Consider the following 11,657-nt stretch of genomic DNA (forward strand, 5'->3'; position numbering starts at 1 on the left):
CACACACACACACACACACACACACACACACACACACACACACACACACACACACCAGCTAATTCCCCCAATAGAAATTGGGTAAACAAACAAAATCATCATAATTCTTGTGATTAGCTTTTCATTTATCCCTGGTGACTCCCAGGCAGCAGAATCAAGGTTAGGCATCCCATCGAATGTGTCTCAGCTTTTCCTGGTTCTGAGTTTTACTTGATGACAGCACCAAATTCCATTCCTACGTACCGAGTCATTATGTTCTATCGTTGCTTGTGAAGCAGGATCGGCCAAGCAATTTTCTTTTTAAAAGGGAAGGATCAGCAACAGACCCACATTTAGGAACTGGCTGCTTGGAGCCTTCCTGGAGTGCTGGGCAAAGGACGAATGTTGAGTTTTCTTTTCTCTTTCCTTTTTCGTAGAAGTAAGATTTTTAATCGAAAGACAAAGCCTTTATCTTTCGTTTTGGACATGAAGTTGCTGGCCAACTATTGGGGTTGTGACAACAATCCTAGAGTGTAAGTACTCCGGTCTCTATGTATCTATAGCAAGAATTTGCACTTAGAAATCCAGCCCTTCCCATGCTCCCCGATAGCAAGAGTAGACTCACCAAATTTAAACTGGAAATGACCTTATAGACCCACAGTTTACAGGAGAGCAGACAAGGTCACACACAAGTTTCCAAAGAGGAGCCTGACCTAATCACACCTTTCCAAATAATGACCTGAATTAGACTGCCCCCAAAGTTAGGGTATACCCCTAAAATGAGATCTCATTGAAAGAATAGAGAGACAGAGAGAAAGACAGAGGCAGAGACAGAGAGTCAGAGACAGGAACAGAGACAGAGACAGAGACAGAGATAGAGATAGATAGACAGAGACAGAGAGAAAGATATGCTGAAAAATCCTATTGCTTTTGGTCACATTTAGGGCATACACATGCCACATTTGGGGGCAATTGTGGCCCTCATAGTGTTCTGTAATACAGTGGTTCTCAAATTTTTTGGCCTCAGGATCCCTTTTTGCACTTAAAAATTATTGAGAACCCTGAAGAGCTTTTATTTAAGAAAGTTATGTCTATTTATATTTAGCATATTAGAAATCAGAACCAATAAAAATTTTAAAACATTTAATTCACTAAAAATTCCAGTAAACCAAGTAACATTTTTATGATCAAAAAATAGTTATTTTAGCATGGAGAAGAGAAGACTTGGCAGGGCATGCTATTTGGCTTTGAGAGCATGAAAGGTTGTCAGGTGGAAGAGAGATTCTGCCTCGTCCTGCTTGGTCCCAGGCAGTAGAACATGAGGCAGTGTCATGGAAGCCTAGAGCTGGACACGAGAGGGACCACTGAGGTATTTGGCTCAACTTCCTCAAGTTCCAGGGAAGAAGCAGATGTAGGGTTGGCGTTAGCCAATGCCTCCTAACAATCAGAGCTGTTTAAGAGTGAGTGGACCCCCTTAGCAGGTGGTGGGAGGGTTTCCCCTCATCGGGGGTCTTCAAGCAAAGACTGAATGACCATTCATGGACTGTGTTGTAGAGAGGCTTAATCAGGCACTGACCTCTGGGGTCCCTTTCAGCTCCGAGGTTCTGCGGCTCTTGCCCCCTCTGAGGCTGGGTCAGTCCTGCTGCCATCGCCTGCGCAGCCCCTGAATTCCATGTCACCCGATGTCTTTCAGGTATCATCACACCATCCCAATCATCAGCCTCTTTGCCCTTCGAGAGAGCTTGGCCCTGTTAGCTGATGAGGTGAGCACTTTCTCCATAGCCCAGCCCCTACTGAGGAGGGGAAGGTCGAGAGAGAGGAGGAGGAAAGCCTCAGTGGAAACCTTACCCTCTTTGTGTAGATTCGTTCACCTGGAGCTTTGCTGGGGGAATTTGGATTATATTCTATTCCAAAGTAAATGAACCCTGGATGTGTAACCAGGAGAGGCAGTGTGGTATGATGGGCAGGCAGCTGCCCTTTGTGGCAGGAACACTCGGGCTCAGGGTCCTCCTCAATGTCCTGTGTGTCCTGGGAAAGTCATTAACCTCCCAGGTGCCTAGGAAGCTCTCTAACATTTTAACAGTTGTATACAGAATAGGACACACATTTTTGGACGTGGCCAATGGGGGAATTTGTTTTGCTTGACTCTGAATATTTCTTACAAAGGTTCTTCTCCCTCTTTCCCCCCATGGGGATGAGTTAAAAGAGAAAGAAAATAAATGCTCATTAATTGAAAAAATTACTAAGTTAGACTATAACATTTGATGATCTCAGGAGTTCCCTAAACTGATAAAAGCATAGATTTGGACCAATATGATGAACTCCGAAGGCTAGGAGGAGGCTTGGGGGATGTGTTGCTGGTCCTAGCTTAGTGGGCAAAGCACAGGTCTAGGAAACAACCAGATCTGAGTTCAAACCCTACCTCAGGTAATTCTAGATACATGACCCTGAGCAAGTAACTTAGTTTCTCTTTGCCTCAGTTTCCTCATCTATAAAACAAGGATATTAGTAACATTAAGGTGTTGTGAGGATCAAATGAGATAACAGATGGAAAACATTTTGCAAATCTTAATTTGCTCTCTAATCAATAGCTATTGTTGTTACTGCCATCATCCTCTGCCTGTAGAGGGAGCCTCAAAGGGTTCCCATGGCTTAACGCAGCAGAGCACAGCCACGGTTGGTTTGATGACCAAGGCCTTCCTGAAGGACGTGCAGAGAGAGAGAGATGATGGAGAGACATCTGCAGTCTCCAGAAAGTTCTGAGAAGTTGTATTTCCCACAGCCCATCCCCCTTTAAGCTCTTCCTGTGAAGGGTATGCTCCCAAGCCCCGTAGAGTTCCCCATCCTCACACCAACCAAAGGCTGACCACAGGAAACTCTTCCTGAGGATGGACAGAAATGTCTCTGCTCAAGGCTGAGTCTGTTTATTCTTATTCAGACTTTGACCTCGCAAAATCTTCCACAAACATATTTCTTTTGTTTAAAGACTGGGCGTGGCCAGCATCCACAGGTTTTATATTCTGGTATTTTTGTAATATGGGATTTTCCCCTCAAACGTTCTTCTCCAAGCCCGCTCCAGGCATGGAGCCAAACTGAACACAATCTTCTAGCTTAGGGATTTACCCCCAAAGATCACAAGCTTCTTCCTGGTCTATGACCCCATGTCTCTCACCCGTGGATTAGTGGACATTTTTCAAAAGTCGCTAAGAGTCACATAGAAATAAATCATGAACTATTTGTGGCTCAGGCAGCCCGGATGTGAAGAGAGGGAGCTCTGGGAAGAGGGGGCAGCAGCTCAGGATGGCTGTGGAGGACCCTAGGCTGGTATTGCTGGATCTCCCGTTGCCTGGTGGAGGAGAGGGTCACACTCCGGGGCCCACAGAGCCAGGGCGCTTGTAGAATGGCTTGCTTGGGCTGCTGCTGAGGCGACAGGGAAGGATCCCTAGAAGGGTGAACATATCAGTGCTCCCACAGGCTACCCCAGAGGGCTGCCTTGATGAGAAGGGAAGGGAGATTGGGAGGGACACGGCCAGCCACCTCCATCTTCTCTTGTCTTGGGGGAGACAGTGGAAGAAGTGCTGAATTCAGAGCCCAAGGGCCCAGGCGCCAATCCGCTTCTTTCCCTTCACTTTTCTGGGCCTCAGTTTACTCATCTGTAAAATGAGGCATTGGCCCGGATGGCCCCCGAGGTCCTTTCTGGCTTTAAATACATTCTCATTGTCTTCTCTTCCTCTCACTCCTTCCTTTTCCTCCATGTCTCTCTCCTTTTTCTCAGTCTCCTTTCTCCCTGTTAGACCCGTAAGGATCCTGGGGTCCACTGTGACTACGGGATCTCCAGCTATCGCACCTGGGAAGTCCTCATCTTTCCTCTTCACATTTCTGTGGGGTTTCCTTTCCCTCCCCCGTAGCAGCGCTCCTTCTCCACAGCCGCTGACAGTCAAGATCTCCTTTTCTTTGTTCAGGGCCTGGAGAAGAGCTGGAAGAAACATCAAGAAGCCACGGAATACCTGCACAGGGAGCTTCAGAAGCTGGGCCTCCAGCTCTTTGTGAAGGAGCCGGTGAGGCTGGAGGGCTGGGGCTCTGGCAGGCGAGCCCCTGCAGGGCGGGAGAGCTCTCACCCACTGCAGCTCTGGGTTCAGATGCCGCTGACATGCACAAAGATTGGGGCCTGAGCTCAGGGCTGTGGAAAGAACATAACAAGGAAAAGAAACCTGGGTCTTGCCCTGGAGGGGCTTCCAGCCCAGGGAGGGGTGGGTAGGATCTGGACACAGGCCTTTGGAAAACGGGCAGGTTAGTGGAGCCAGAGGAGACAGGCTTGGATCCTGGCGCCCCGACTTCCTCTCAGTGGATGGATGGAGTGCCGGGCTTGGAGGCAGGAAGCCCTGGGTTAGAATCCTGCTTCAGACACCAGCTATAGGAGCCTAGGTCAGTGACTTGCCTCGCAGGCATGTCGGGGATTAATCTGCCTCAGTTGTCCAAAATCCTGCACCCTTCCAGGGCTTACAAACAGTAAAAACCCTGTGAAATTCCAGACACGGTCATCTCTGTTATGATGATGTCCTCACATCATCCCTAGCACTGGCCTGCCTCTCTTTGCAAGGGGACAGAGAGCCAGGCCTGGTGGCAGGCAGAGAGCCTGCCTGTACTCCCTGCCTTGAGGGAAGCTGAGGCTGGTGGGTCATTTAATCTCGAGAATTCCGGGCTGCAGTGAGCTGAGCTGACCACGTGGCTGCATTATCTGGCCTCAGTGTGGGGATGGAGGGAATGGCCCTGGGAGGGGGCAGAGGGAAGGAATGGGGACAGCTTCCAGAAGGGACAAACCTGTCCCGGTCTGAAATGGAGCAGGGGGAGAGTCCCATGCCAATCAGCAGGGGCAGGGGCCAGGCGTGAGCAGCCAGCCTCTGGGAGATGAGGACACCCAGTCTTAAGAAAAAAGAAAAGAAAGGAAGCGTATAAAGAAATAAGTCAATTTGCAAACCCCAAAAGCACCATATGAAGTCTTGTTATTGGCAACAGCAGCAGCAGCTATAGCCAAGTAGACGCAGAAGCCAGGAGGGTCTGGGTCCCGTCCATCCCAGGGCTGTCAAACTCGGGGAGAAACTGGAGGTCACTAATCTGCTCCTAAGGGTCCCTGGAGGCTGCATATTAACGCAGTTTTCAAATACAGCATTACCTGTTTTATTGTATTTTTAAATATATTTCATTAAATACTCCCCAATTACATTTTAATCTGGCGAGGCCTCAGGAGAAGACAGAAGGCCTCATGTCCATCCAGCAGGTGTGTGACCCTGAGCGGGCAAACCTGTCAGAGCTCTCTATCACTACAAGACTCCAACTTGCTCTAAGAAAGTACTGACTTGCATTAGTAGAAAGACTTTCCTCACGAGGAGTTCCCTGGACTGGTGAAATCATAGGCCCAGCCACCTTTCCTAGCCTAGGAGTTTCATGCGGTCAATGCCAAGTCATTTATCCATAGGCAGTCAAGCTGAGAATCTGTGAAAAGTACTTTCGGCTAGAACAGTAACTAGGATTGGTCACCAGAGCTGTGCGTCAGGCACTGAAATTTAGAAATGCAGAAAAGTAGAAATTAACCACACAGCAAATTTAGAAATACAGCAACCAAACTTAGCAGCTCATTAGCAAGGGGATCTAGTTAAAACAAACTGACAGTTCCCTGACAGAAGTCCCCCAGGGGAGCTCCCCTGAAGCCTAGTTCTGCCTTGCTCCTTTCCAGGTAACAACCTCTCCAGCAGCAGCCTGACAATGTCCCAGTCTGTCCACCCCCACCGTGGGTCAGTGTCCTGGAATCTCTCCCTCCACTGCCCCGAGGGTCAGGCTCTTTTCCCACCAACTGAATTCATCTTTGAAAGTTAATTCCTTTGGTGCTGTTGGACACGAGACCCTGAGTCGCTGGTCACCCACCGTTCTGGCCTCAGTAGGCCCAGAGGAGGATCACCCTGGAAAATCCAGGCCTAAATGACTCCCTTCTGATCTGCTAGAGATGTCAGGATGGACCCCATGAGCACCGGTATGTGGTCTTGTTTTCCAGAAGGCGAGGTTACCCACGGTCACTACAGTGGCTGTTCCTCAGGGATACAACTGGAAGAACATCACCACCTACCTCTGGAAGAAACATGACATTGAGATCGTTGGAGGCCTGGGACCTTCTGCTGGCCTGGTAAATTTGGGGAGGCAGGACAGACGGGGTCCAGAGACCCGGCCACGGAGCTCCTTGGGCTCCATGTCTATGTACGCTCCAGGCAGCCTCCAACCCCTCCGCCGCAGTACGGTGGAGAGTTTTGGATCTGGGGTCAGGGCAACTGGGTCCAAACCTGGACCCTACCACTTACTGCCTAGGCACCTCCATTCTCTGGGCCTTGGTCTCCTCCTCTATAAAATGAGAAGCTTGAACTCTAGAGTTCTTCTGGCTCTAACCTATAATCCCGTGATCTATGGTTTCATGTTGAAGTAGGGGAGAACTCCAGATGTCTGTGACTTCTGTGTGTGTGTGTTGTACATGTGTGGTAAGATGTGTTCATCTACAGAGTCACAGAATCTCAAAGTTGGATAGGACCTCTAAGGTCATCTGGACCAACTCATACCTGAGCAAGAATGCCCTTCAGCACCACCAGCAAGAAGTTATCCACATTCTGCCTGCAGGCAGAAACTACTACCTTCTACATTCCATTCTGCTCTGGGATGTATCCAGTAACAAAAATAACAACAGCAATAATAGTTGGCGTCTATCTAGCGCTTCAAGATTTCTGAAGCACTTAACATATGTTATCTCATTTACACGGTAGGTGCTATTATTATCCCCACTTCACAGATGAGGAAACTGACACTCAGTGAGGTGAAGTACCAAGGATTTATTCTCTTACTCCGTGCCTTCCATGGGGCGAAATATCAAAGGAGCAGGTCATGACAGCTGCCTTCCTGGACCTGGTCATTTCCTTGGGGGGACGACAAAGAGTCAAATAAACAAGTTGATCTAGGATATAATGAATCTCCACAGACTCTCAATGCAGCTGGGGTTTGAAGACGCAGCAAGGAGGGAGAGGTATGGCTAAGCAGCCTTGTGTCTGAAAAAGGGCTGAGTGTCTTAGTGGACCTCAAGCCCAGTAAAGCAGTGATGAGATAGAACAGACAAAAAGGCACAGCAGGAAATTGAGGCTTGATGTAAGGAAAGAAGTTTCAAACAGTTGGAGCTATAGGGACTCTACAGGCTGCCTCAGGGAGGTCCCATGAAGTGAGCCTGGAAGGAAGGTAGGGGTTCTAAGAGGCGGAAGTAAATAGGTAATATTATCCCAGGCATGGGGTTCAGCCTGGTCAAAGGCATGGATTGAAAGCCAGAATCATATAGTCCTTATTTTACAGATGAAGAAACTGAGGCTCAGAACAGACAAATGACTTTCCCAAGGTCTTTCAGCTAGGAATTTGACATCAGATCTTCCTGACTCCCAGTGCAGAACTCTACTCCTTCTCTGAGCTGGAACTTCGATGCTAAGTTTGAGTATTGGCAAATTGGTCAGTTTGACTGAAATGCTCAGTGCAGAAAAGAGAGCGGTGCCATAAATAAGCCTGGATGGTCAGCCAGACCTCCACTGGGAAGGCTGACCTTTGCCTGGAGCTGCCACACCACACGTGTGACTGTGTGTTCTGGTGCTCTCGCCCATCGCAGGTGCTGAGGATTGGTCTCCTCGGGTGCAATGCCACCAAAGCCAGCGTGGACCGCGTCATCCTGGCCCTGAAGGACGCCCTGCGGCACTGTCCCAAGAGCAAGCTGTAGCGGGTCCAGCCCCCTCCCCCACCTCCTCATCTGAAATAAGCTGAACCTGAACTTGATTGGGCTGGGAGTGGGTGAGAATCTGAAGGAGCAGGGCCAGAGAAGGAAGGGGGAACACGCTCTTGAAAAAGGATGAGAGCAGGTGAAGTAATGGGGCTTGGGGGCCCTCTCTCTGCTCCCCGGCCTCCTTGTAGGTCCTCCCTTTGTTCTGGTGATGCCTCTTCCTCATACAGGCCAATCATCCCTAGGTTTCTTTTCTATAGAGCTCATAGCCCCACACTTCTGGGAAATGGCCTTTGCAGCTTCTGATGTCTTGAGGGTTTTCTGGGGCTGGGAAATTGGGGTCAGCCCAATGCCGTGCCTATGTCTTTCTTTAATTAAAGAACCTGTTTGGTCTGCCCTGGCCTTTCTGTCCCTTTCTCCTTGCAGCCCCGTCCTCCCCACAAAGAAGACTAAGCAAAGTCATGGTACGACAGCCATCAAGGCCCCCTAGAAGGACCCTAAGGAAATCCGAGAAACTTGAGAACAGCACCAAAGTGCTTTCAACGAATGCTGAGCCCAGAGTGGCGAGCAGGGCTCCCAGTCTGGGACTACACACACCACAAGAAGCCCATCAAGGGCTTGTCTGACAAATTGCCGTATTAGCCTATGGAAACTGAAATTCATCAATCTCTGTTTTCTTACACACACAATGGTAAAGGCCAGAATGAATGGAGAGCACAGGAAGGTTTACTGGGAGGACTCAATAGTGTTGAGAACCTTGAGTCAAGGATTTTGAGCAGACTAAGTTAACAGGGACCAACCCAAGAGTGCGAGCGCATGTGTGCGCATGCGCGCACACACACACACAGACACACACATACACTTTACCGCTAACTTTATTCCCATCTCAGCAACGGCGCCATCCATTGCCCCTCCATCAGACAGCACAGAGGCGTATTGGATAAGACATTGGATTTGGAGTTAGGAAAACCTGGGTTCAAATCCCTCCTGACACTCTTTCTCACTTTGGGATTGGGGTAGCTAAGTGACTTAAGTCTACCTCAGCTCCTCATCTCTCAAATGGAGATGATCATAGCACCTCCCTTCCATGCTTGTGGTGAAGATCAATGAGCAACCTGTGGAGAGTGCTTTGCAAACCTTAAAACTCCATGAAACTCAAAACCCATTCTCATTTTGCTCTAGTTTTATGATTTCATCATTGTCAAAAAATTAACTCCCGATGTGGAAATGCCCTCCTCTAACGCAGGTTGGCCGTTCTTCTGTCACTTAGTGGCTTAACTTCTCAGTGCCCCAGGAAGCTTCTAAGTAACTTGTCTGGGGTCCCCCAGTCAGGCCGAGTCAGAGGCAGGTCTTTCTGACTTTCAGGCCAGACCTCACTCCACTATGACAGTTTGCCTGTCAAATTCTCATTTTATGAATGAGAAAATCACCCTTTCTGGTTTTATTTACTTTTGAAATCAGCAGGCTCTCTTCACCACCCACCCAACTTCAAACCGTCAGCTCCATAGACTAGGAACTGGAGATGGGAGGGGAGGGAGTAGGGGGGTAGGCGAGAGCTGGGGAGACTTGATGGGGGTGGGGGAAAGAACCGAGCTCATCAGCAAGGGCTGGGAGTGGAGATGTGGGTAGGGAGTCCCTGGTCTGAGCACATGTGGAGGATGGGTTTGGTTCTAGGTACTACATTTGTGAAAGGGTATTACTAATCTGTAGAGTGCCTGGAAGAGGAGAGCTAGGATGGTGAAGGACCCTGAGTTTTTGCCATAAAAGAGTCATTTGAAGGAACAGGGCACGTTTCACCAGAGAAGACTCAGGAAATATGAGGGCCATCTTTAAGAATTAGTAAGACTATTTTGGCCAAAGGGGCATTGGACTCACTTCATTCAGCCCCAGAGGGCAGAGGCAGGAGCTGTGGACACTGCAGAGAAGTCGGAAAAACCTTCCTGACTCTGAGAGCCGTCCCAAGCAGGACAGGCTGACTGCCCAAGGGGCCGTGGGTTCCCCTTCCCTGGAGGTCTCCAAGTGAAGGCTGGATGACCACTTGCTGGGGGTACAAGCGAGGGGCTTGTGACTCACGGTCAGGTTGGAGCAGGCAGCCTCCCACCTGGAAATAACAATTGGGCCAATCCGATTGCTTCATTTGAGCAAGAGTCATTCAACCTCAGATTTCTGGGCTGCGATTGAAAAGTTGAATGAATTTGGAAATGAAAAGGTGGCCAAACAATCCCTCTTTATTGATCAGTCGGAGAGTTTGGGGAATTGAGTCCGATAACCTGGGCTTGCACACTGTGTGACCTTGGCCACGCCACTTCACTTCTCACTCTCTTTCATAGACATTCTGGGCTGAGTCCTTACACCTACAACTACAAGAGGAAGATATGCCTTAGTTTTTAAAGCAGCCGTTAAACCAGTCCTCCAACAGTGTGGTTACTAAGGAGTGGTTACTCTAATCCTTCGATGCAACCTGTAATTCAGAATAATGTGTAGTGATCGAGTCTGTGACTGGGCTAGAATCAGCAGAGAAAACACTATAATACCTACCCCCACACACACACCAAACACAAAAACAAAACCCCCCGCTGGGTGGCCAACGCCCACGCTTGCAGCCTTGATTTAGAGAAGCAATATCCTTTCTAATCAGAAGCCCCTGCACCTGCAAAGCCCAGTATATTAAACTCTTAGTGCGTCTTCTCGGACCTGGCCCTGTGTCCTTGCTACTGGAGGGGTTAGCTGCAGGACCTTGTCTCTAATGAGATAGTGCTGAAGGAGCCCGCATCTGACTCCATTCTCCTGAAATTTGCCCCAGAAATCCAGGGGCTGGCCCCATCTCCCTTTCCTAGGCATCTGCTTGTCTGTGGGAGGATTTGGTGGGTTCTGAGTGGGTCAGGCTTGGTGACTGCTGAGGAGGGCTGACCTCAGGCTAGCCGAGGAGCCTTGGGTCTGGCAGCCCCTGCCTCTTTGTCCCAGCAGATGTGGCATTAGCAGAGCTGGCTTTCAGTCCCACGTGACTCTGGGAAATCACTCAGTTTGTTTGTCTATAAAATGAGGATAACTACCTCTGCCTTGCATCTGCTTAGAGGGCAATTTTAGATGGTTGTTTTTAAACTTTAAAGTGTGATATTAATGGGAATTCTCACTACCACCTTCCATCATCCTCCTTGTCATTAGACAGAGCAGTCAAGAGACAGGATTTTGACCCATTGCCTCTCCCTGGAGCTGTCTTTTCTTCACCCGTGACTCTTTTCCCACATTTGCCATGCTCGGCACAGAGCCATAACTGGGACAAGGCAGGAACAAATATAGAGTCAATGGCAATATTTTCAGTCTTTTAACAGTACAGAAACAGTAATGATAAAAATCATATCTAAGATTCAGATAGCTCTTTACATATCTCATTGATCCTCCTAACAACCCTATGATGCAGGTGCAATTATTGTCCTCATTTTACATATTAGGAAATTGAGGCTGAAAGGGGCTTGTCCAGGGTCACATAGCTAGTGTCTGAGGCAGAATTTGAACACAAGTCTTCCTGACTACAGGTCTAGCACTCTCTCCACTACTAACTCCCAGAAACAACCAGGCCTAGCACCTAGTGGGCAAGAATGACACGAGTTTCATCATGCCTTGGCAGCAGGCCATTAGGTGGATGAGCTCTTACCTGTGCCAGCCTTGCTCTCTAGCTTCCTCTAAGGGTCTCTACCACGGTCTTCCCCAATTAGTGAATGAAGGATACGTTTCATGACATCAGCCCCAGAGCAATTTTGCACCATCTGGCCTTGATGTAAAAGCTGTTAGTTATAGCTCTGTCTAGGCACATAGGAAAACTAGGAATTACTTCTAGAATGCTGCCATGGGGAGGGATTCTGAAGAGCATGGGGGCACTCCTCTACAT

At 48.8% G+C, this 11,657-nt stretch overlaps 1 protein-coding gene across 2 annotated transcripts in view; it reads left to right on the forward strand.

Moving 5' to 3' along the window:
• Positions 1-8,170, forward strand: part of AGXT (alanine--glyoxylate and serine--pyruvate aminotransferase) — a 22,283-nt gene extending 14,113 nt beyond the window's left edge. Inside the window, exons 7-12 of one of the 2 annotated variants that reach the window (XR_003570326.1) lie at positions 417-512; positions 1,673-1,742; positions 3,942-4,037; positions 6,029-6,157; positions 6,783-7,039; positions 7,661-7,740. Coding sequence is in view for 1 of the 2 variants with exons in the window: in XM_027875691.1 (XP_027731492.1) it covers positions 417-512; positions 1,673-1,742; positions 3,942-4,037; positions 6,029-6,157; positions 7,661-7,768 (499 nt within the window). In the remaining variant the exon portion in view is untranslated. Of the gene's footprint in view, positions 1-416; positions 513-1,672; positions 1,743-3,941; positions 4,038-6,028; positions 6,158-6,782; positions 7,040-7,660 lie in introns of both variants that reach the window. The other variant, XM_027875691.1, reaches the window with a different exon arrangement.
• Positions 8,171-11,657: the final 3,487 nt, after the last annotated feature.

Source organism: Vombatus ursinus, unplaced genomic scaffold (assembly GCF_900497805.2).
Source record: "Vombatus ursinus unplaced genomic scaffold, bare-nosed wombat genome assembly UNPS02014810.1, whole genome shotgun sequence".
Taxonomy (NCBI): domain Eukaryota; kingdom Metazoa; phylum Chordata; class Mammalia; order Diprotodontia; family Vombatidae; genus Vombatus; species Vombatus ursinus.